The 23,489-nt window shown below is 48.9% G+C and overlaps 2 protein-coding genes across 3 annotated transcripts; both read right to left on the reverse strand.

Moving 5' to 3' along the window:
• Positions 1–324: 324 nt before the first annotated feature.
• Pfn3 (profilin 3) lies at positions 325–1,132 on the reverse strand. The gene has a single exon (XM_005376434.2). The coding sequence runs from the start codon at positions 792–794 to the stop codon at positions 381–383; it is 414 nt and encodes a 137-aa protein (XP_005376491.1). The 5' UTR covers positions 795–1,132; the 3' UTR covers positions 325–380.
• A 1,285-nt stretch (positions 1,133–2,417) lies between these two features.
• Positions 2,418–23,300, reverse strand: F12 (coagulation factor XII (Hageman factor)). 2 transcript variants are annotated; one of them, XM_005376442.2, is made up of 14 exons: positions 23,141–23,300; positions 8,621–8,681; positions 5,854–5,953; positions 5,644–5,714; positions 5,239–5,349; positions 4,979–5,110; positions 4,788–4,892; positions 4,489–4,654; positions 4,201–4,397; positions 3,900–4,113; positions 3,553–3,689; positions 3,307–3,459; positions 2,833–2,981; positions 2,418–2,749 (listed from the first exon to the last, which is right to left on the reverse strand). In XM_005376442.2, exons 1-14 carry the CDS (start codon positions 23,162–23,164, stop codon positions 2,582–2,584), a joined length of 1,788 nt encoding a protein of 595 aa, XP_005376499.1. In that variant the 5' UTR covers positions 23,165–23,300; the 3' UTR covers positions 2,418–2,581. The 2 variants fall into 2 exon arrangements, with proteins under 2 accessions (XP_005376499.1, XP_005376498.1); XM_005376441.2 differs by lacking the exon at positions 23,141–23,300 and adding an exon at positions 9,033–9,144.
• Positions 23,301–23,489: the final 189 nt, after the last annotated feature.

Below are 23,489 nucleotides of genomic sequence, written 5' to 3' on the forward strand. Positions count from 1 at the left end.
AGGGACGCCTTTCTCTGTCCTGCCTAGGTGCCTGGAAATTTCCATAAGAGGCTGCTAAGGCCCGGGGTAGAGTTTGAAAAGCCTCCCACCTTTTGATTCTTCCTCAACAAGGAGGAGGGGTTCCCCTAGGAGCCCAGGAAAGTGCTGAGAAGCAGCAATCAGACCAGAGGCCTCTCTGCAAGCATCCATAGATGGGGATTGCTGAGCAGACTCTAGATTTAGAATTCCAGCCCACCAGGAACACTCTCCTGCAAGGATCTTCCCATAAACTCATTTCCTGATTTGCCAACTCCCCACGCGCAATCAGAGGATGAGCCCACGACACCCAATTCACAGTTTATTCTGGTCTCGCTGCCACCGTGGGTGGCCTAACTGTCACGCTACATGCCCTCCATGCACAGCTGGCAGAGCAACTCGTGCATCTTCTTATTGAGCATGCCCCCGTGCACGCCGCGCCGACCCATGAGCACGAGGAGAGCGCGCGGCGTGCGGCCGACACAGATGGCGCGCCCGTCCAGGCCCTTGGTGCGCGCGTCCAGCACGCCATCGCCCTCGGCCAGTAGGTAGTCACGAATGACACAGCAGCGGCGGCCCGCCAAGCTCAGGCCAGTCTGCAGGAAAGTGTGCCGGTCCGGCCCCGCGAGCACGGCCACTTCCTGCGGGGAGATGGCAGCCAGCAGGCCCCCAGGCCGCGATGCCCACACACAGCGATTGTCCGAGTGGCCCACGATGGCCACGTCGTCAATGCGCTGGTCCCGCAGCACCGCGCTGATGAAGGTCTTCCAGTCGCTCATTGCCCGCGCAAGGAGCGTGCCCCTCCGCCTACTGCTGGGAGGGAAGTCCCGCCGCTGGGCCAACTAGGAACGCTGGGGACACTGTGACGTACGCGGGGGCGGGGTTGTGACTAGACAGGGTGTTGTCACAGACTGTTACCTAGGCTGGAGAATGTGGGGGCGTTCATGTTTTATGTGTGGGAAATTCTAAAGTTAGCATACAGGAAGGAATTGAGGACCACTCAAAAGGACTCTAGAAAACCAGTATAAATGGCTCATTAAAAATGGGGTTCGGCGCATGCCTGTAATACCACCATTCAGGAGGCTGAGACAGAAGGATCACTGCGAGTTCGAGGCCAGCCTCAGATACATAGTGAGTTCAAGGCCAGTATGAACTGCAGAGCAAAACCCTGTCTAAAAAAAAAAGGATGGGATCTCCAGGTATGGTGGTGCATTCCTGTAGTCACAGCACTCAGGAGGCTGAGGCATGAGGATCACTGTGAATTCAGTGCCAGTCTGAGCTGTATAGTGAGTTCAAGGCCAGTCTGAACTACATGGTGAGATCCTGTCTCCAAAATAAAACAAAACCACAGATGGGGTTAAGGCACTCATGGTGGTTCACACCTGCAATCTCAGTGCTGTAAGAGGTTGAGGATTGCAAGTTCCAGCCCAGTTTGGGCAATTTAATGAGCTCCTGTCTCAAAATAATAAAAAGGGCTGGGGATGTAGCTCAGCACAAGGGCCCTAGGTTCAATCCCCAGTATTGAAAAAAAAAAAAAAAAGTTTAAGAACAAGAACAAAAAAGATGCCTCATCTGGACAGCTGGACTTCTCAGCCTGTAAGAGGAAACGATTCAACCTCCAGATGGTGGCTCCCAAATGCCCAGGAAGACTGTTGGATTGATTGCTTCAGTAATCTATCTACAATAGAGCCTAAGAATTTGTATGTCTAACAAGGTGTTTGGTAATGTTGTTGCTGGTCAAAGGACTTTGGGATCCAGCGCAAGTTTGGGTAGACATGGGAGTATGTAATGTTGCCAGCACTCAGGGTACACACTACCATTTTGTTTAGCATCTCTTTTTTTTTTTTGTAGTGGGGATGGAACTCAGGACCTTACGCTTGCGCTTGCCAGGCAGGCGCTTATGCCACTGAGCTACATCCCCAGCCCTAACATTAAGCATTTCTAACTACAGTGCTCAACCTCAGCCGCACGTAGAATCACTTGGGAAGCTTTAAAAACACTGCTATTCATGCCCCATCCCTAGAGATACCGATTTAACTGCTCTCAAGTGCATGTTGGGCACAGAAAGACTCAAAACCTCTCCAGGGCTGAGGTGTGACTTAGAGGTACTGGCCTCCTAAGTACAGGGAGGCCTTGGGTTTGACACAAGGGGCAGCGCTTCCCAAATGATTCTGATGTACAGCCAAGGCTGAGAAACATTGTCCTTAGATTTAGTTCCTTATGAGGAATATTTCCAGAGTCACCTTGCACAGGCCTGGTGCCCAGTAAGGCCCCAGTAAACGTTACCTGTACTGCAATCCAAAGCTCTTATGTTAAGATCTAAAGATCTCATCTAAAGATCTCATGTTAAGATCCTGTTCTGTGAGGGCAGTGTAACAACTACACACCCGTTTTCTCCCTTGCCATTTCCTGAGAAGCATTTACAAAGCATTTTATTGAGTCCCTCCACCCCTGGTGCCTGGCTAGTGATGCCGGAACAGGACACAATCTTTACTGTCTATGATCATGCCCCAGACAACTTCCCACACTGGAATAGCTCAGGAGGGAAAGACCAGTCCCTGGGCAATCAGGAAGCTGTGTGGTTCTGGATCCAAGTCAGGTATTTGGCCACATCAGTGTAGACACCAGGCTTGTTGCGGTCACCACAGCCAGAGCCCCAGCTGATGACGCCTCGAAGGGTGAGCCGGTGCTCTGCTGTCTCATCCTCGCACACCAGAGGGCCCCCGGAGTCACCCTGAGTCGGGAACACGCAGCTCAGCCCACTCGCCCTGCTCCCGACGAGCTTGGGGGAGGCACTAACCAGGCCCCAGGGCTCACCTGGCACGCGTCTGTGCCGCCTTCAAGGAAGCCGGCGCAAAGCATTCCAGGGAGAATGGCATCTCCGTGCACTTCGGGGGTGGAGCAGCGCTCCAAGGAGATGAAGGGCACCTGTGCCTCCTGTAGGAGGGTGGAATATTCCTCCGCTCCTGCGAACCCAGAGCACTTTCCTCACACCAATCCAGACAGCACCGACGCTTCTACCCTCACCCATGGCCCTTCTCGGCCACAGCAAGCCAGAGAGGGAGGGAGTTGCCGGCTAACTCGATTATCACAGACAAGGAAAGATGCCCACGGAGGAGTCGGGTTTGAATGGGCGGGGCCGAAGCAGAAAGCCCATCCCCGCCTCCCAAGCTGCGTCTCAGAACGCGCCACATCTCCTCTAGGCACCCTGACCAATACCAAAGTTGCGGGCTTCTCCAGTCTACTTTGGTGTCCTGAGGTCCCCCGACTGCCCCCAGCTGTTGTGCCTACCCTCGAACTGGTGGCCCCAGCCGGCCACCTCGCAGAGTGCAGCCTCGGATTCGCTGGAGGGTGGGGCGGCGCCTCGGGGCAGGCACACCGTCTGCACGTAAGGCGACAGTTGCGCGCAGCTGCCGTCCGCGCGCTCCTGCAGGCGCAGCAGAGCTAACCCAGGCGGGGAGGAATGTTAGGCGGAGACGCAGGGGCCTGGGGGCTGCCCGTCTTTTCTCCCCTCCCTGCGGGGGCGCCTGCACACACCCAGGTCGTGCTGGTAGGTGGTGGGTGAGAAGGCCTCGTGAAGGCGGTAGGAGCGCACGGCCAGCGTCTGGCAGTGCTCACAGCTCTGATTGTGGCGGTCCTGGCCAAGCACCACCGTCAGCTCCTCGGGCGCTGGGCTGCGGGCCGGGTGCAGGAGAGGCACCGTGCTCAGAGCGGGCGGCTGGCATTTGGGGGGAGTTCCCTGGTTCGAATTTTTCCCCAGGTTTTCAGCTTCCTTCTGGGCTTCAGAAGGGCGGGGTGGGGGAGGGCTAGGGTACAGGTTCAGGTAGGGGGCAGAAGCTAGGCTCAGGGACGGATGCGCTGGCTAGGGTTCCGGAGGTACTCGCCGGTTCTGCAGGCAGTGAGCCGCAGTCAGCACCCAGCAGGGGGCAATGAGGCTGCCGGAGCAGAAATTGTGGCCCCAGTACAGTGCGGCGATGTAGGGGTGCGCCCCAGGTAGTGCCACTAGTCCGCCGACAATACGACTCAGAGAGGACAACCGCTTCTGCAGCCGCTGTCCGCAGAGGACCGAGCTGGTCCTGGACGTTTCTTCTGCCAAGGCTACGGGAGAAGGTCAGGGAGACCTGTGCCCCCAATCTGGTTGGTCCTACTCCCTCTTTGCTGGGACTTCCCCATCTCGCCGACTACCTGGCTTCTGGGTCGTGGGCTGAGGCGTCTGCAACACTGAAAGCCCGGGACTGGGCAGGTCCTGACGCCCAAGGTGAACCTGGGGTGTAGATGCTGGCTGGGGTGGGGCCTGGCACTGTGCCAGGTCACAATACTCCCAGCTCAGCCGGTTTCCCATCCAGACAAAGCACCAAGGGCGGACGTCATTATCCGGGTTCCTGTAACCTCAAGAGGGGGCGCTGTTAGGGGCTGGGGAGCCCCTGAAGCTCTTGGGGAAGGGGTTGCCCTGCTCCGCCCCACCCGGTGCACCGGCAGAAGGCGTGGTGGCCCAGTCCCCGGCTCAGCGCTTGCTCCGCAGTCATGTTCCGGTAGGTGGCCTCCGAGGCCCACCGCTGACACTCGGCGCCAGAGACAGTAGTCCTGGCCATGCCGCGGTAGCTGAGCCCGCGGCCATCATAGCAGCTCGCCTCGGCGTCTGGGAAGAAAGGGGACTCCCTGCTGCGAAGGGTGGCGCTCCTGCCCCCACCTCGAGCCCACTTCCCCACTCTCCCTTGTTGCTCTGGGGAAGCCCTTCCCACGTGAGGGCTGGCCTCGCTTCCATCACTCACCCACGTCGCAGAAGGGTCCAGTGTAGCGCATCGGGCAATGGCACAGGTGGTGACCCTCCGCCTCGAGGCAGCGCCCCCCATTGAGGCACGGATTGGTGCGGCATTCTGGGGGAGGGGGCAAATGCAGCCGTTTCCTGCTAGTCTCGGGTTTCAGCCCTCCTCCCCGGCCAGTTTTCAACAGGTCCACCTACCCCGGCTGGCCACTGGCTTGCAGTGAACATCAGGACCCTTGCAGTGGCATTTGGCCGCACCTACTGGTCCCGTTCTAAGCCACATTTCGTTCTCATGGAAGAATCGGAGAAGCTGAGGCTCAAAGCACTTCTCTGGGAATAATGGGGGGGTGGGTTCCAGAGTGGCTGGGCCCATGGAGGGTCCCACCCATAGGAATCTCTTTAGCAGCTCTGGGGCTGCCCCTGTCCCACAATGCCCCCGCCAAGCATCACCTCATTACCTCTCTGGCAGTGTTTCCCAGTGAGGTGTTCTGGACAGAGGCAGTGGGGGCTGCTCAGCGTGTTCACACAGATCCCACCTCTCTGGCAGGGGTTGTGTTTGCTGCAGTGGTCTAGAGATAGAAACCAGGAGGAAGCAGGGTAAGCCTGAGTCACACAGGTGAGGGCCAAGTCCCTACCTGAACCTCCTTGTCACGGGACTTTAGACCAAGTTGCCATGTCTTTGTTTACTCATCTACAAAACCAGGCTATCTCTTTTCAGAACTCTCCCTCGGGCCTTCTAAAGGGTGTTGCAAAGCCAGGGAAGGGTCTCGGCCCAGAATCCAGATGTGTGAGGTCTGATGATACCCAGGAACAGAACTGGCGGGGAGAGGGCCCTGGGCCACTCCAGATGCGGTGGGGCATACCTTTCACTTTCCTGGGCTCCAGGCAGTACGACCATTGCTGGTCCTGATCAAAGTTGGGGGTGGTGGCACACCTGCAGAAACAGAGGAGGCTTCCCTGTTCTGCCAAGGGGCTGGCCTGCTCTCCCCTCCCACAGCCCTTCTCTGAGCAGGGTGCCTGGATGGCAGGAGGGCAGAATCCATGCCTCCCAGGCCCCACTTCAACCCTCTTACCAGGGCCGGGGGCCTGGCCGGCCCTTGTGGATACATTTGTGGTACAGCTGCCGGTGGTACTGGAAAGGGAAGTGGCAGGGCTCCCCGGTGACAGTAAGACCTGTGGAATAACACACTTCTTGAAGCCCTCCCCTGTTTCCAATTGCCCAGTCTCTGCCTCACAAAGATAGACCCTCTAAAATGTTGGGCACTCAAGAAGCATCTTGCTGATGATCTTGTAGATGGGCATGATGGTACATGCCTGTAATCTCAGCACTTGGGAGGCTGAAGCAGAAGGATCACTACCAGCCTGAGCTATTAAATAAATAAATAAACAAACAAACAAACAAACATGGTTCTAGAGTCAGATGACTGGGAAAATTACTGACTCTGCCACTCACTAGCTGCGTGAGCTTGGGCAAATCTGTAGCCCTAAGGCCTAGAAGAATGCTTGCTCCAAAGTTGACATTTAATAAATGTTTGTTGAACTTTAAAGTCACATAAACATTTTGAGCCTTAGTATCCTCATCTGTAAAATGGCAATAATAATAAAGTCAATCCTTATTATTCACCAATTTTATATTGACAAATCTACCTACGTGATAAAATGTACTGTAACCCCTAAATCAATACTTGCAATTTGGGCTGAGAGTGTAGCTCAGTGGCAGAATGCTTGCTTAACATTGTACAAGGCTGTAGGTTTGGTCCCAGCAGTGGAAGAATACAAGTACTTGCAATGCTTTCATGGTCATTTGTGGGCATACACCAAGTGTTACATGCGTACATTCCCAGCTGAGGTCCCAGAAGGTGACACTCTGCTTTCTTCTTTCAGCTCTCACACTGTAAATAAATGTCTTTTTTCACAATCTACTTAGTGTAGTGTTTTTTCCCCCACATTTTGTGCTTTTTATGGTAATTTTGCCATTCAAAATAGCCTCCATGCCTATATGGTCTGTGTTCCTAAAGTCAAGAAGGCTGCCATTTGCCTTGTGGAGAAAGTGTGTGTGAGAGAAGCATCATTCAGGCCTGAGTTACAGTGCTGTTAGCTACAGGCCAAAGTTAAACAGAATCACATATAAAACAAGGTTATATGTTGAAGGTTGATTAAAATGTTATAACCAGAGGCTCGTAGGAACCTAACAGTATTTGTGAACTTGATGTTCATGGTGACTTCATAGGACATAATTACTGTGAGTAGTAAGGATTGCTTGTATGAGGCTGGGGATATAACTCAGTGGCACAGCACCTGCCTGGCAAGTGCAGGGTCATGAATTTGATTCCCAGTACCCCCCAATTGCTTGTATCTACTTCAGAAGAATGTGTAGGAGCTTAGAGATAATGACTATAAAACCTGTGTATCTGATATAGTAGTATCTGTTCAAAAAAATATCTGCTGCTATTTTGTTGTTAAAGGCCCAGTAAATAGCACTTGCTAAGAGCCAAAGCTAGGCCTGGATGATATAGGGAGACAGAGGGATCTGAGCTGGATCTCTGATATGTAAATAGGAGGGGCAGAGAGGAAGTAGATACTAGATAGGCAGTTAGAAAAAGACAGGGCAATAGCCAGGCATGGTAGCACATGCCTGTAGTCCCTGGCCCTAATTCCGTGTACTGATATGTACAGAGCTGGCTAGGAAAATACTTTACCCCCTCAATTGGCTTTAAGCAATGCAAATGGGTCTAGCAGAGACGCTGAGGTGTAGCCTTTGACGCTATGGGAAAGGTCAGCGATGCCCCCATCTACAGCTCCCAACTAGTACGCGTGAGCTAGGCCAAGTGTTGTGCTGTTGGCTAAGACTGAGGCTTGAGAAAGAACCTGTGATGTCTCAGGGCATGGAGGCCAGACATCGAAGCTGAAGCACCAACCCAAAACACAAGATACTTCCTTAAACTGTGTTATGCAGATTCCTCCACACTTAGGGGCTACCTGCTACAGGGAATCCCATACTCTTTCTACATAGCTCTCTCTGCATATTGCAGAGGTGCGATCTTGTGTCCTACCTAGCCCAGCTCACCATACTCCCGTTCCTCCCCCCTTTCTCAAAGTCACTCAACCCCAAGCCACTCCCCTATTTACGAATTAATAAAACCTGGGTTCGGCCCGGGTCATGTCCTTTGTTCCAATTAGCCATTGTTCTGACTGGACTTAGGACTCCCTTGGCTCCCCACCACTATAGATATGTGTTTGTCTCTTTATTCTCACTGCGGGTTGCACTGGAAGTGATAGATTGGAATTTATTTGCTAGAACTCCAATAACGTTTCCCTGGGATTACAAATACAAACTCCTCTAGATGGCAACAAGGCTGGTAGAACAGGCTTTCTTTGGTCACCCAGCTCATTAAGTCAGATTCAGAGATATTTGAGATTCAGAACCCTGCTCTGGGTCACGCTTTGCCCATTCAGGGCCCTGACTTCTGTATGTATGACTGATGCCCTCAAGGTATGTTGTGAAAGGAAAAGAAGGGCAGAAGACAGGGAAACAGAGGAAGAACCAAGGTGTGATGGCAGCACCAGCAGCTACTCCAAACACCTGCTTGAGGTAGGCTCCGGATGGGCTACTCAGACACACCACAAGCCCTGGCCTCAAGGAGCATGCTTTTCAGTATCGCTCTGAGCCTCCAGCACCCACAGGCCCAAGACCTGGGGTCTGAATGTCAGCCAAATCACTCTGTCCTCAGACTGCGTCCCCTTATTCCAAAAGCCCGAGGCCACGCTGGGACTGCACACTCCGGACCACACTCATCCCCCCCCACAAGGGTATCTTAGGAGAGGAGTCAGACCACTTACCCACTGTGAGCTCCTCCACCCTGTGCTTGTGCTCCTTGGGGGCTTTCCAAGGTGGTGGAACCTACAGAGGCAAGAAGGCAGGTGATTTGCCTAAAAAGCTGTAACCTGCCTCTAATCCTATACCAGTCTCTGCAGTCCTCTTACAGCTCAGAAATGCAGAGATTTCCTCACAAAACCTGAACCCCTCTTTTCTCCTCCCATTGTCTCCTTAGGGCCCTCTCTCCCCCAGAAATGCAGGTCGAGTTCTCATATCTGCTAGCTCTGGTTTGCCCGATTCCTCTGCCTGGGCCTTCTGGCCTGGCTACACCTTCCCACACAGGCTTCCCCACCACCTGGGTGAACAGATTATAGGGTAAAGCCACTGGAACCCCCAAGGCCATCCTGGCCCAATCCTAGTTCCCACAGCCCTCACCGAAAGCGCCGACTCCAGGCTCAACAGCAGGGACCCCAGGAGCAGTAGAGCCCTCATGGCGTCTGTCTGTTGGTCCAGCTGCCTACCCAGGAGTCCAGATCAATTGGGCTGGTCAAAGGTCCCTGAGGCTTGGGAAGTGAATGTTGGCCAAACTGCCCTGGTGGGGCACAGGCTGTTTGTGGAAAGCCAAGCAGAGTGGCTTCCTTGGTAGGCCCCAAGGGAAGGGATGGGGGTGGGGTGGGGCTACATCCTTCTTGTCTTCTGGATAGTGGGACTGGACTCAGTACTAGGGACAGTCTTGTATCCTAAGTCCTATTGGAGATCAGAGGGTTAAGCCAATCAAAGAGAAGCCCCCTACTTTAGGAGTCTTAGCATCCATCAGGAATTATTAGCTTTCTATAGCTGCATAAAAAGTGACCACAAACTTGGCAACCTAAACAATATCCATTTATTGGCCCACAAATTCATAGGTGAAAATGTAATTAGGTTTTATGCTCAGAATACTGTTTCACAAAGGTAAGATCAAGACTGAGTTCATGGCCAGGCGGGGTGGTGCACGCCTGTAATCCCAGCACTTGGGAGGCTGAGGCAAGAGGATCGTTGTGAGTTCAAGACCAGCCTGGGCTACAAAGTGAGCTCAAGGCCAGTCTGAACTGCATAGCGATACCCTGTCTCAAAAAGACAAAAAACAAAAACAAACAAAAAAACCCACAAAGACTGAGTTCTTCTGAGCTCATTCAGGTTATTGGCAGAATGCAATTTCTTGTGGTTATAGGACTGAGCTCTCTGGCCAGGGGCTACCCTTAGCTCCTAGATGTCACCTGCATTTCTTGCTATGTGCTCCCTTCAACGTCAAAGCCAAAAGAGACTCTCCCTTGTGTTGAATCTCTCATAGTTTGAATCAGTTTTGCCAGGGGGAAAAACATATCTCTTTTAAGGGCTCACTTGATTAGGCATAGCTCACTGAGGATAATACTCCTACTTTAAGGTCAACTGATTGGGACCTTCATTATACTTGTAAAAAAAATTTTTTTTTCAGAAGGACTGGGGGGTGTGGCTTAGTGGTAAAATACTTCCCTTGCATGTTAACTCCAGCACATGCCTATATTCAATCCCCAGAAACACCCCCAGACACACACACACACACAAAACTACTTTATAGAAAATCTGGATCAGTATTTAACTGAATAACTGGGAGAAAGTGCACATAAATCAGTATTTAACTGAATAACTGGGAGAATGTGCAAATAAATAGGAATGGAGAGCTTAGGACCGTCTTAGAATTCTACCAGTGCCATGAGAAAAGTGTTAAACTGATGCATTAAAAGGTGCAGTTGGAGCACAGGGGAAAAGAAGAGGTGAATATATAGTGTTTTTCCTGCCCAGCATTCATTTTGCTACATTGTTTTTTGTTTTGTTTTGTTTTTGGTGCTGCCAATCAAACTCAGGACCTTGCACTTGCCAGGCAGGTGCTGTGCAGCTGAGCTATATTCCCAGCTTCATTCTGGTTCGGTGTTGACACCTTGATTTTCTGTAAGGAACTAACCCTCCCTCACTTCCTCCACGGACCTCTAGCTCTGCCAACCCTCCCTTCAGTTCTAGGCTGGGAAGTGTGGCCTGTGTCTGGCCAATCAGCACATAACATGGTCCTGTGTCTGGCCAATCAGAGCATGGCATCTCTAGACCACAATGACCGGTTCAGAGATAAGCACAAAAACAAATCAGACCAATCAGAGTCTGCCTTGGGACTTTTGCCAGAACTTTAGGGAAAAAGGTACTTCTTTCCACTGGGAAAGGTAGATGGTAGGCTGTATATACTGATGGCCTTCTCTGTCACTTTTGGCAGGTGTGCGTGTGTGTGTGTGGTCTGTCTGAAAATGAAGCACACACTTAGGAAGAGCAAAGCAAACAGGGAAAGAAGGGCAGAGGAATGCTGTGGCAGGCAGCCTCCAAGACTGCCCTGCTTTATCCTCACCTCCTGGATCCATGCCTTGTGTAGCCCCTTCTCACACTGAATCACAGCTGTATTGTGCATCAAGTAGAATATGCAGAAGTGATGGTGTTAGACTTCCAAGCCCAGTCATAAAAGGCATTGATGTTTCTATCCTGGTCCTTGGATCACTCATTCTGGATGAACCTAACTGCTGCACTGTGAGAACACTCAGGCAGCGTGCAGAAGCACATGTAGGAAGAAAGTAAAGCCTCCTGCCAGCAACTAGCACCAATCTGACCACCATGTGAATGCTGCAGCCCTGACATGTAGCTTGCAATCTCGTCAGGGACCTTGTATAAGCTTTCTATTATTAAAATAAAATATCTGAAACAAACTAACTTGTGAAGTCAAGTGATTTATTTAACTTTCAGCTTTGGGAGGCCGAAAGTCCAAACAGCATGGCCTAGGGCCTAGGCTTTCGTGAGGGTTCTCCTTAGCTGTATCACCTTGTAGAGGATCACAATGGTGGAACCAGTATAGGAGCAAGTGGTTGTATCTTGATCCATAAAGCCAGAGAGATGGGGAGAGACCAGGCCTGGATTTAGGAACTCTTTGGTGAGAACTAAGATTCTACTAGAAAATACTACAATCCACCTCAAGGACAATGCCTTCAGTGATACAGGCCCCAACACCCTGAGTGCCACACCTCTTCCCAATACTACAATGATGCTGGGAACCAATCCTCCAATATATGGGCCCCTGGGGAACATTCAATCATCTCCAAACAAGAGCAGACCTCAAGCTAGAATCATCCAGCTAAACTTCTCCTAAATTCCTCGCCATCAGAAACTGACAGATGGTCATAGATTGAAGTTGTTTTAAGCCATGAATTTTAGGGTAATTTGTTAGGGACAAATCGAATTATTAATTGAGAAATAATACTGATGGGTTGATTCCTCATGACTTTGAGAGCCGTGATCTATACTAGAACCACAACCTCATCTACCACAACCTTTTAAAATTTGTTTTTTATTTTGAAGCCGGACACGGTGGTGCAATGCTTGTAATCCCAGTACTTAGAAGGCTGAAGCAACGGGTTTACCTCATGTTTAAGGCCAGCCTGGGCTCCATAGTGAGTTCAAGACCAACCTGGACTATATAGCAAGAACCTATCTCAACTCCTCCCCGACGAAAAAATAAGTATTTTGAGTTGGGATTTTGCTAAATTACTGTGCTTGAACCTGTGATTCTCCTGCCTCAGCCTCCTGAGTACCTGGGATTATGAGAATGTACTATGGCATCTGGTCCGTTAAGACTTCTCAGTTATAGCTGAGTGTGGTGGCACATATCATAATCCCAGCACTCAGGAAGTTGAGAAAGAGGATTGTGAGTTCAAGGTCAGCCTGCATTATATAGCAAGACTCTGTCATTTTTTTTTTTTTTTAAGGACTTATCAGTCACATAGTTTGGGAATATAGCTCAGTTCATGGTGCTTTCCTAGCATATGCAAGGCCCTAGGTTTGATCTACAGCATCAAAAAAAAGTTCAATTATATGAGGCAATAAAACCAATTTGAATAGACTTCTGACCTTCAATTAAAGGAGTCCTCACTACACAAGGAAATGTATGAAAAATGAAGACAGAGTGTTAGATATTTACTAATCCTGCTACAAAAAAGCAAGATGTTTGAAGATTTCTTGGGACAGAAACACAGCAAAAGGAAGGCAGGAGGATTAGGACAGCTCTCCCACCACTAATTTCAAAGGGAATGTGTTGGAGTGGCAGCTGTTAAGTCCATGTTGAAGGCAAAACTAGGAGAGGGACTGAGGAGTTCATTAAAGTGAAAGCACTTTTGTCAGTTTTTGATTGCACTTGAGTATAGACCTTGCCCCAGGGGCAGACTCACACTGGCTCCTTCCTCCTGGGGAGAAGCCAGCTCTGCCTAAGAACAGACAGGGCCGTTTGAACAGCTCTGCCAATGAGCGGGGCTTTACAGGTGGGACAGAGAGAACAGGGCTCCCAGGAAGAGTGAGTAATACAGTAATACTAGGTAGGACATGCCGTGAAATGAGGAATGCGCTGAGCCAGGGTGCCTCGTAAGGAGTGTGAATGGAGGCACAAGGCCTGCTGGGACCAAAGCAGCTCACTTATGACCATTTGGACAATCACCGTCTATTCCTTTTCCTCTAGTCACTCGGTTTCTATCTGTGGGTCATCCTTCCCCAGTTGCATGGTGAAAGGGTGATTTCTAGAGAGCATCTCCCACTGTAGAAGCCTAATGGACAAGATAGACCTCTCCTTGCCATACCATAGTCAGAGAGATCTGCATTCAACGGTTACTCTGTCTCTCTCTTACCACTGTATCCAAGGATGGCAAGATGACTTGGAGGTCTGGTCGGGGGAGAAATCATTCATCCCCCCTCCATCAGTATGGAGAAAATAAAGCTTACCCCATCTTTTGGCTGAGGGTGGAGGGGAGATGTGATCCAGACCTGGCCAACCAGAATACCACCTCTCTCTGTTCTCAATGATTGGTTCAAAGTAAACAGTTGACCCAAATCAAACCACTGAGTGGTGGTGCCAGAATTTTTGCTGGAATTATCAATTCAGAGGCTTTGCCTACCACAGAGGTTGGCACACGTGTAGCAAGAGAGCCTGGGGATGCTGGCAGCTATCTATAAATCTCAGATGGAAAACCAGCTTGAGAAGAAATGTCCTAGGTTAAAAGCAGAGTCAGAGGGCTGCCCATGCAATTCAGTGGTAGAGCACTTTCCTACCACATGGGAGGCCCTGGATTTGAGGCCCAGGACTAAAACAAAACAAAAAATCACCCCACAGCCAAATTATGTGAAAGACAGATTTGGACTGACACCATGTAAGACCCGGGTGATCCAGAGACATCTGAAGTCAGAACCACTACCTATACTTTTCAGTGACTTGAGTGGATAAGTGTCTTTTTTGCCAACCAAAAGTCCTAACTGATGCAAGAGTTCAAATACTGTTACCAGGAAGTTCCTGAAACAAAATAATACAAAATCCCTCCTTATCAACTGTGTAAGTCAGTAGCTTAAAGGAAAAGAAAATAATGACCGTAAGAACAGGGTAGGGACAAGCTGGACTTGGGTCAAGAAACTTTCAAATCCTAGTTTGACCACTGCCCCCAGTGTGATGGTAGGGAAGAAGCTCGAGCTCTCTAGACTTTAGTTGCCACACTTTGTGTATGTGCAGTCCTAGAGATTGAACCCAGGGCCTTGCCCCCACTAGGCAAGAGCTCTACCTCTGTGTTACATCCTCACTACCACCCCCTTTTTTTGAGACAGGGTCTCACTAAGTCACTAACTTGCCCAGGCTGAGCTCAAATTTGCAATCCTCCTGCCTTAACCTCCTGAGTAGCTGGGATTACAGGTGTGTGCCACTGTGCCTGGCAATTGCCACAGCTCTATAGGAAACGGTGGGCATTTGTGCTGTATGGCAGACTTGCTGACATGTTGGAATGGCAGTGCATGGGAAAAGGCAGAGGCCACTTGCAGCTCTGTCTATAGAAGTCTGCTGAGAAACTTTTCTTCATAGATACACACTCTTCTCAGCAATTTCCTCACACTCGCTCAGAGTCTCTTCCATCAACTGCTGTGGATCAGGACAAAAAAGTGCCATCTCATTGCCCTGGCTTCTTTCTATAGCTGGGCTGTGGGGACCTGAGATAAGAGACCAGGTTCTACTCACAGCTGCCTATATATACATGGACAAAAAAATGCCCTGCTCTTCTGTAGCAGAGACTTGAGCACGGATTCCAAAGGTTGCAGAATTATCTGTTCTGTTCAAAGAGAATTTGGGGGAGGTGGCCACGGTGGCACACATTTGTAATCCTAGCTACTCAAGAGGCTGAGGCAGGAGAATTGGCAGTTCAAAATTTAAAAATTTTAGGAACAATAAAAGGACTAGGGTTGTAGCTCGGTGGTACAGAATCCCTGGGTTCAATCCTCGATACTAAACAGAGAGACAGACAGACACAGAGACAGAATGAGAATGAAAGTGAATTTGGAGGAAACAAACACTGTCCAGCCTCCCATTCTTTACTCCTTGGCTGGTGGCAATCGTTGTTGACTGTCATGATGTGCGGAGGACCACCTGGGCGACTCTCCTTGAAGGAGGAGCAGTTGTCTCCACTTTGGCTGAATCTAACCCTGTTACCATGTACTGATGCGTGCAGAGTTGGCTGGGACTTTTCCTTATCCCTTCAATTGGCTTTAAGCAATGCAAACCCAGCCGAGGCACTGATGCATATGCAGTCTTTCAGGCAAGGACAGGGCAGTGTTTCCCTGCTCTCCTAGCTCCCAAATAAACATGCGTGAGCTGGGGTGGGATGGAGAGCCGTGCTCCATGCACTCTACACTGGTTGGGACTGAGCTTTGAGGTAAGAGGCTATGACTTCCCAGGGCATAAAAGATTACACATCAGAGCTGAAGCACCAACGCCAAAACATTAGATACTACCTGAATTGTGCTATGCAGATTACTTTTTCTGCATATCCTTCTCTCTGCATATTGCAGAGGTGATTTCAGGCCTCCTACCTAGCCCGGCTCAAGTACTCATGTACTTCCCACCATTCTCACATCACTCATCCTCGAGGCACTCCCTTCTTCATGAATTAATAAAACCTAGGAATGGCCCTGAGTAGAGGGGCCGAATTTTGTTCCGAATTGCCATCATCATAGCTACTTAGGACCCTTTGGCTCCCCACAACTACAACTAAGCCTTAGTGTCTTTATTCTCGCCATGGGTTGCACTGGAAGAGGTAGACTAGAATTAACTCGCTGGGATTTCAATAACTTTTCCATAGGATTACAACTATAAACTTCCCAGACTGAGATGAGGACCGGGAAGGACTCTCTGTAATGATGGGGTCTGCTCACAAGTAGAAACCATTCCTTCCTTCAGACCGCTGCTGCCAGACCGAAATCCGTGGTGTTGGAAGCGTTCTCCATTGTGTTTTCCCACACAGCAGCCACTTGTCACATGTGACTGTTGAGTACTTAAAATGTGGCTTGGTGTGATCGAGGAACTGAATTTTTATTGTACCTTAACTGATTTAAACTTAAAGAGCAGCATGTGGCTAAGGGCTGCATATTGGACAGTGCAGTAGCAGAAGCTCTTGTGTGATGTTCCTGCACATCGAGCAACAGGGACACGGTGCGAGGTCATGCTGGAGAGGTGAATGGAACCAGATCAAGTTAGGTCTTTGGAAGCCATAAGGAGGAATTTAGGGGTGTGTGTGTGTGTGTGTGTGTGTGTGTGTGTGTGTGTTACTTATTTATTTTTGATTTTTTGAGACAGGGTCTCACTACGTAGACACGCTGGCCTTGAACTCACGGTAGCCTTTTGCCTCAGCCGCCTGAGTGCTGTGATTACGGGTGTGCTTTACCATGCCTGGCACTGCCAGTTTTATTTTACCTCACTATACATTTATACAGGCAATAATAAAAAGGCTAACACAATGATTTAGTGAGTTTTACCTAGTTTCAAGAATAATGCATGCAGTTACAAATGAGAGGTAGAAACACTGTGTAAAAGACCTACAAAATACAAACATCGTACGAATAAATGTTCAAATTAACTGCTGGAATTTCATTCAGATAAGTAAGGTTAAAATTATACTATTTTGTCAAAGTAAAAGAAAACCATGTTTCTCTTCCTTTCTTTCTTTCTTTTCTTCCTTTCTTTCACTTTTTGAGACAGGCTCTTGCAATGTCATTCAGGCTGGCCTTGAACTCACTGTGTAGCCCAGGCTACCCTCAAACTTGCAGAAATCCTCCTGCCTCAGCCTCCCAAGTACTGGGAGTACAGGCATGCACCACCATACCCAGTTGGGTTTTATTTCTGAAATGGGAGATTAGAGGCCTGTGCCACCAGGCCTGGCTCAGATTATTATTATTATTAATTTTTGTTTATTTTTGTACTAGAGATTGAATATAGAGCCTTTGTACTGAGCCACATCCCCAGCCTTTTTTTATTTATTTTTTCATTTTTGGGACAGGGTCTTGCTAAGTCACTAAATTGCCCAAGCTAGATTATAACTCACGATCCTCTTGCCTCAGTCTCCCAGACTGCTGGTATTACAGGAAGATGTGACATCTGTCTAGTTGTAAGTCTAATGGGAAGTGTCTTAGTTATAACAAATTACCCTCAAATGTAGCAGTTTAAAATGACAAACATGTATGTGTCACAATTTCTATGGGTCAGGAGCCTGGGTACTGTTTAACTTCCAAGTTCACTCACAGGTTGTTGGCAGGCTCAGTTCTCCTTGGATGTTGACTGCAGACATCAGTTTCCTGCCGCATAGGCCTCTCCAGACAGAGAGCAGGGCACGATACAGTGGCTGGCTTCCTTAGGACTGAGCCAGGAAGAGTGCAAAGAAAACGAAAATTTTAGCCACAGTCTTTTAATGACCTAATCTTGGAAATGACATGCCATCACTTTCTAGCCAGTGTTCAGTGGGAGAGGAGAATGTCAGAGTGTGACTGCTGGGTGGCAGAGACGCTTAGGGTTGGAAGCCTTAGAGGTTGGTCACCAGAGGAAACTGCTGGAAGGTCCTGAGCAACAGAGTGACAGAATCAGGTTGGTTGTTTTTTTTTTTGTTTTTTGTTTTTTTTTGTTGTTGTTGTTTTTTTCTCGGTACCAGGAATTGAACACATAACCTTGCGCTTGCCAGGCAGGCGCTATGCCACTGAGCTAAATCCCCAGCCCCTGAGGTTGGTTGTTTTAAAAATAGACAATCTAGCCATGTACCAGGGTATATAGGCTTGTAGTCCCAGCTACTTAGAAGGCTGAGGCAGGAGCCTAGAAATTCAAGGTCAGCCCAGGTAACACAGTAAAACTTTGTCTCAAAAGAAAAAAGGTTTAAAAAATAAAAATAGATAACCCAAAGCACATGGTACAAGATTAAAGTTTCAAGAGGGCATAAGATAAAAATCTTCCTTCTACCCCTGTCCCCAGCCACTTAACTCCCTTCCCAGAGGCAACCAGCATTTCTGGGTCCTCTTGTGACCTTCCAGATATGGTCCACAGGTATATAAACAAATTCATCTGTGGTAGGCATTGGTGTTGTTCATCAAAGATTTCCAACTCTATTCTCCTTCCAGGCCTATAGGAGTTATACCAGGTATCTATTTGTGTTTAGGAATAAACACTCAAACTTAGTAGCTTAAAACAAGTCTTTTTTTTTAGGCTGATGGATTCTATGGATTGGAAATTCAGGCAGAATTCAGCAGGGGTGACTGCTGTTTGCTCCACAATGGCAGGCTTGTCAGCCAGGGATAGTTACATGGCCAGCCACTAGAATCTTCTGGAAGCTTCTTCACTCATAGGTCTGATGCTTGAGGTGTAAAAACTGGAAGACTAGGCTCAGTTGGGATTGTCATCCATAGCACAGCAGGCACATGTGGCCTCTTCATTTGGCTTGAGCTTCTCACAGCAGTGGCTGATTCTGAGGGGAATAACCCAAGAAAAAGCAAGAGAACAAATATTTCAAGAGAACTGTGCTGTGTGGCCTTTTCCGACCTGGCCTCAGAAATTGACCTGCATCATTTGCACTATATTCTACTGATGGCGAGAGTCATAAAGGGCAGAGCAAGGGCAGAGTAAATTCAAGAAGGAAGTTAGACTCTATCTTTTCACGTGCAAGTGACCAGGTCACACTGCAGAAGGACCTCAAGGACCTCAAGCATATCGCTACACTCATCTTCAGAAAATATGAGTTGCCGCGACAGGACATGCACTGCACAATGACATTTCAGTCAATAACCAAAATGGGTGGTGGTCCCATAAGATTATAATGAAGCTAAAAAAGTCCTATTACTCAGTGACCATATAGTTGTGATAACATCATAGCACAAGACATTACTCATGTGTTTGTGGTGACACTGGTATACACCAACCTATGGTGCTGCCAGTCTTACAAAAGTATAGTAATAGAGACTGGGGTATACCTCAGCAGTACACCACATGCCTAGCTTATCCAAGACCCTGAGTATGCTAATTATGTATAGTCCACAACACTTGGTTGTGATAATGAACTACCATGTTCCCAATTTATGCATTTACTATACTTTAATTGTTATTTTCTTTATTTTTGGGATGGCATCTTACTATGTTGTCACGGCTGGGCTGGAATGCCTGGGCTCACACAATCTGGAACCTCCACAAACTGTGAGATAAATAAATATTTCCCCTTTAATTTAGGTGTTGGGTATTTTGTCCCAGCAACATGAGAAAAGTAACCAAGATATGGGGTCTTACTATATAGTCAGGCTGGCCTTGAACTCTCTAGGTAGCCCAGGCTGACTTTGAACTCACATGCTCTGGAGTAGCTGGAAGATGTACCTGGTCCTATGGCTATTTTAGAGTGTACTCCTTATAAAAAAAGCTTGGGCTAGGGATATAGCTTAGTGGCACAGCACCTGCCTGGCAAGCACAAGGTCCTGAGTTCAATTCCCCAGGCCAGAAAAAAAAAACTTATTGTACAACAGTATGCTGGCCTTATCCATTTTATGTTTACTAAATCTCTCAATTGTAATAAGAGGCCATGTGCAGTGGTAGACCTGAACCATCTAGATTCATCTAAGGACATTCTGTAATGTTTATACAATGACAAAATCCCCTGATGCCCTTCTTAGAAGGTATCCTAGGCATTAAGTGACACAGGACTGCAGTTGTGGTGATGTGGTTTGCTTTGACCAATGAAATGTGAGCAAAATTAACTTGTGCTTTGAGGGCTATTGTATAATGTACCACATTTTTTTTTCACTGCCTGACATTGTAGAAGCACAAATTGAGATGAATCCCTATCATCCTCATCACCCTCGGGTCCTGGCCTACCATCAATACAGCTGCCCCACCCCCTCACAACCTGAGTTGGACATGTGATGTACATGAGAAAAAAAAGTATGCTGTGCTTCTTGTGAGGTGTTATGCTCTGTATCTAGCTGTCCCCCCAAAGCCTCATGCAGTCATGGAAGAGGGCTTCTAGAGTCTGTGATTGATTCATGGTCCAATGCTGGGATTATAGGTGTGAATATTGCACCCACCCTGGGGCGGAAAGCCTGTGTACAAGATAAGGGAGGAAAAGAGGTTTGCTCTCTTGTTCCTCCTTCCCTCCCCCTTTTGCTCTTCTTGTTGCTTTTGCTGTCTTCTGCTGCTCTGAAGTGTTGCCCCTGTGCCATGCCACCCTGCCCTGGAGCCAGCTGATTATGGACTAAAACCTCCACAAACTGTGAGATAAATAAATATTTCCCTCTTTAATTTAGGTGTTGGGTATTTTGTCCCAGCAACATGAGAAAAGTAACCAAGATATGGGGTCTTACTATATAGTCAGGCTGGCCTTGAACTCCCTAGGTAGCCCAGGCTGACTTTGAACTCACAGTGCTCCTCCTGCCTTACCCTCCTGAGTGCTGGGATTACAGGTGTGTGCCACCACACATGGTTTAAATTTGTTGTTTTAGATCACTGAAACTTGGGATGGTTTGTTACTGCAGCCTAACCTAGTCTATCCTGGCCCATCTTACACAATGTTAGTAAACCTTACATGCTGTTTTACATCTTGATTCTTTAAAAAATTTTGCAATGTAACTTGGAAATCATGTATATAAGTACATAAGCATAAGTTTTCTTTTTTGAGAGCTGAGGGTTAAACCCAGCATCTCTTACATGCTAGCCAGGTACTCTGAAATTGAGCTACACCCTCGATCCACTCACACTTTTAATCAGTACACAGTATTCCTGTATGGAAAGGACTAAATTGTATTTAACCCATTTCTATTAAGGGCAATTAATGTAAGCTATCTTTTCAGGCAACTTTGCAATAAATAACCTTGAGGATTTCTTCTTTTGCTTAAATGCAATGGTATTCATAAACCAGGTTCCTAGAGATGCACATCTTAGATGGTTGGTAGCAAATTCTCCTCTTAAAAGACATCACTTTGGGCCAGGGATAGAGCTCAGTGACACAGTGCCTGTCTGGCAAGCACAAGGTCCTGAGTTCGATTCCCGGTACTAAAATAAAATAAAGTAAAAGATATCACTTTGACTGATACCTTCCAAGCTGCCCACTTGTCTACACACCCCTGCTACTGCCCTAGCATAATTCCCTAATGGTTTCTCCTAAAGGGAGGTTAGGTATCTCTCAAGATACTTAGGTACAGACAACCAGGCCAATTCTGGGTACATTAAAAAGACAGGAGACTGACCAGACAGCTAGCTCTTGGGGCACTCGCCAAATCCTCTTCCCAAGGAGAGGCCTGGCTTGACTTCTTCCATCTCCCCTCCACCACCTCCACAGTGAAGTTTGAATGATCCCACTGATGGCTTATGCTGATCTCTTACTTGGCTTCAAAGATCTGGTTAGAAACATGGTACAGCTACCAGGGATCTGGGAGAGGAAAGTGTCTCCCCTCTTTCATCTCCCTAGTTGGAGGCAGGGCCTGCCTCTGCATCTCATAGCATTACTCCCAAATGGGAGGGTGTTCAGCTGCTCAGGTGTCTACCAATCAGCCTCCTGACTTCATTCCTACCCTGTCCTTCACAGTGCAGCCAGAATTCCTTCGGGAAAGTAAACTGATCACATTACTACTCCTCTGCCTAAAATCTGCCCCTCCCTACCTGAAGGCTCCCCTCTACCCAGAAAATGAAATCCAAACTCCTTACCTGGCTTCTAAGGTCTTCTTTGATTCAGGAAGCTCCTACGGCCTTTAAACTCTAGCCTCACACTCTGCCTTGGGTGCTGAACTCATGAGCCCTTCTTTCTTCTCTCTGCAGATATCTGAACTTATAGTGTCCCTCTACCTGATGTTCTTTCTCTCCCCTCTTCACTAACTTAATTTTTTTTTTTAAGACAAGGTCTCACTATGTAGCCCAGACTGGCCTTGAAATCACAGTAATCCTGCCTCAGTCTCCTGAGTGAGGGATTACAGGCATGGGCCACAGTCGCCCAGTCCCACTCTAGTGACTATGAAAGACACACACTCTCATCTAACCCTCAGGTCTCTCTTGAACAAAACGGCCTTCTTTGGGTGAAGCACCTGCCCTTTGTGCCACTGGTCACTGGGGTTTTCTCTTACTCCCAAGTGTGTCCTAGACACATCCACTTTGCTCCAACTCCACACCTCCTTGTTACTCTCCCCTGAAATTCTCTAGCCTCTCAACTGCTCTCTCTTCTTCTAATCTTAGCTGCCTGTGAGTCTATTACAGTGATCTTTTTAAAGTATAAACCATCCTTTCCAAGCCTTCACATTTCACTTCTGCTAACAAACTCCTTACTGTGGTCTACAAAGCTATCCATGATCTAGCCAAGTGCCTTTAATCCTGTCTCATCTCAGACCCATGGGGCCTGGACATTTCTTCCTCATTAAACTTATTCCAGTTTTAGAGATCTGAGACTTGCTATTGCCTCTGCTTCCGTACTCATGTGTCACCCTCCTGCCCCCTTGAGCGTGTAAGCCGAGTGCTTGGCTATCTTGCCGACACCACTGTATTCCTCAGTAACTGGCTCGGTGCCTGAGACAAGGCAGGTGCTCTGTAAGTATTTTTGGGAGAATGAATGAACGAACAGGAACAGAGAGCGTAGTTGAACCTGGCTCTTTCTCCCTGGGTTTGGGAAAGTCTCCGTTTCCTGCTCTGCTAACTGTGGGTGGAGGAAGTGGGGTGCTGAGCTAGACAATGCGGATTTGCTCTAAAATTTTGGCCTCGTTTTCCCCCTAGACTTCGATCGGGGGTCAACCACTTAACTTTCGGCGCCTCAGCTCCCCACCTGTATAATGGGTGTCAGCGAATCCCAACGTCTAGGGGGCTAACGCTGCCTTACAAGCCGCAGAGGCCAAGGGCGGGCGAGGCAATGTGGGTGGAGAGGAATCACAACATCCGGGTGCGGGTGCGGGGCGGGGGTGCCATCAGCTACCGGACTGGAGGCCGGGGAAAGAAGTGGAGACAGTTAGCCTTCTCCCCAGCCTCTCCTCGCTTCTGTCTCCAGACAAGGCAGGACGCGTGGCCTAAGCTTGCTCGAGGCCGGGCCGCAGGACGCCCGCAAGACACCAAGCGTGGCCGCGACAGAACCCTAGAAAAGCTTACCGCGAGCCTAAGGCACCCGGGCCAAGCCCCAGCTGATGGCCCAATCAGTATGCCTTACCGAGGAGACCGACGCTTCCTTCATTCAATTACACATCCGGCGTCTTGGGCGTGCCCCCGAGGTCCCACCTCCGTCTTCCTCGCGGAGGACTAGGCGCTAATTGGCAGTTCTATATCCTACAAAGGCCTAGAAATTCGAACCTAGGGGCCGAACCCCGCCTGCAGGCCAACCAGGAAGAGGTGACGCGTTAGTCCCGTCCACCGGCCCCTTTGAGCCAATCCCCGGCTCGGAGGGCGGGGATGGTGGAGGGACAGACTAATGGCAAGGCGGCGCGGGGAGCGTCCGCTCGGCTATTGGCAGAATAAAGTAAACAGAGGGCGGGGTGGGGCGGGCCGGCGCCGGGGTGGCC

This window comes from Chinchilla lanigera, unplaced genomic scaffold (genome assembly GCF_000276665.1).
Source record: "Chinchilla lanigera isolate Chin_1 unplaced genomic scaffold, ChiLan1.0 scaffold00007, whole genome shotgun sequence".
NCBI classification, from domain to species: domain Eukaryota; kingdom Metazoa; phylum Chordata; class Mammalia; order Rodentia; family Chinchillidae; genus Chinchilla; species Chinchilla lanigera.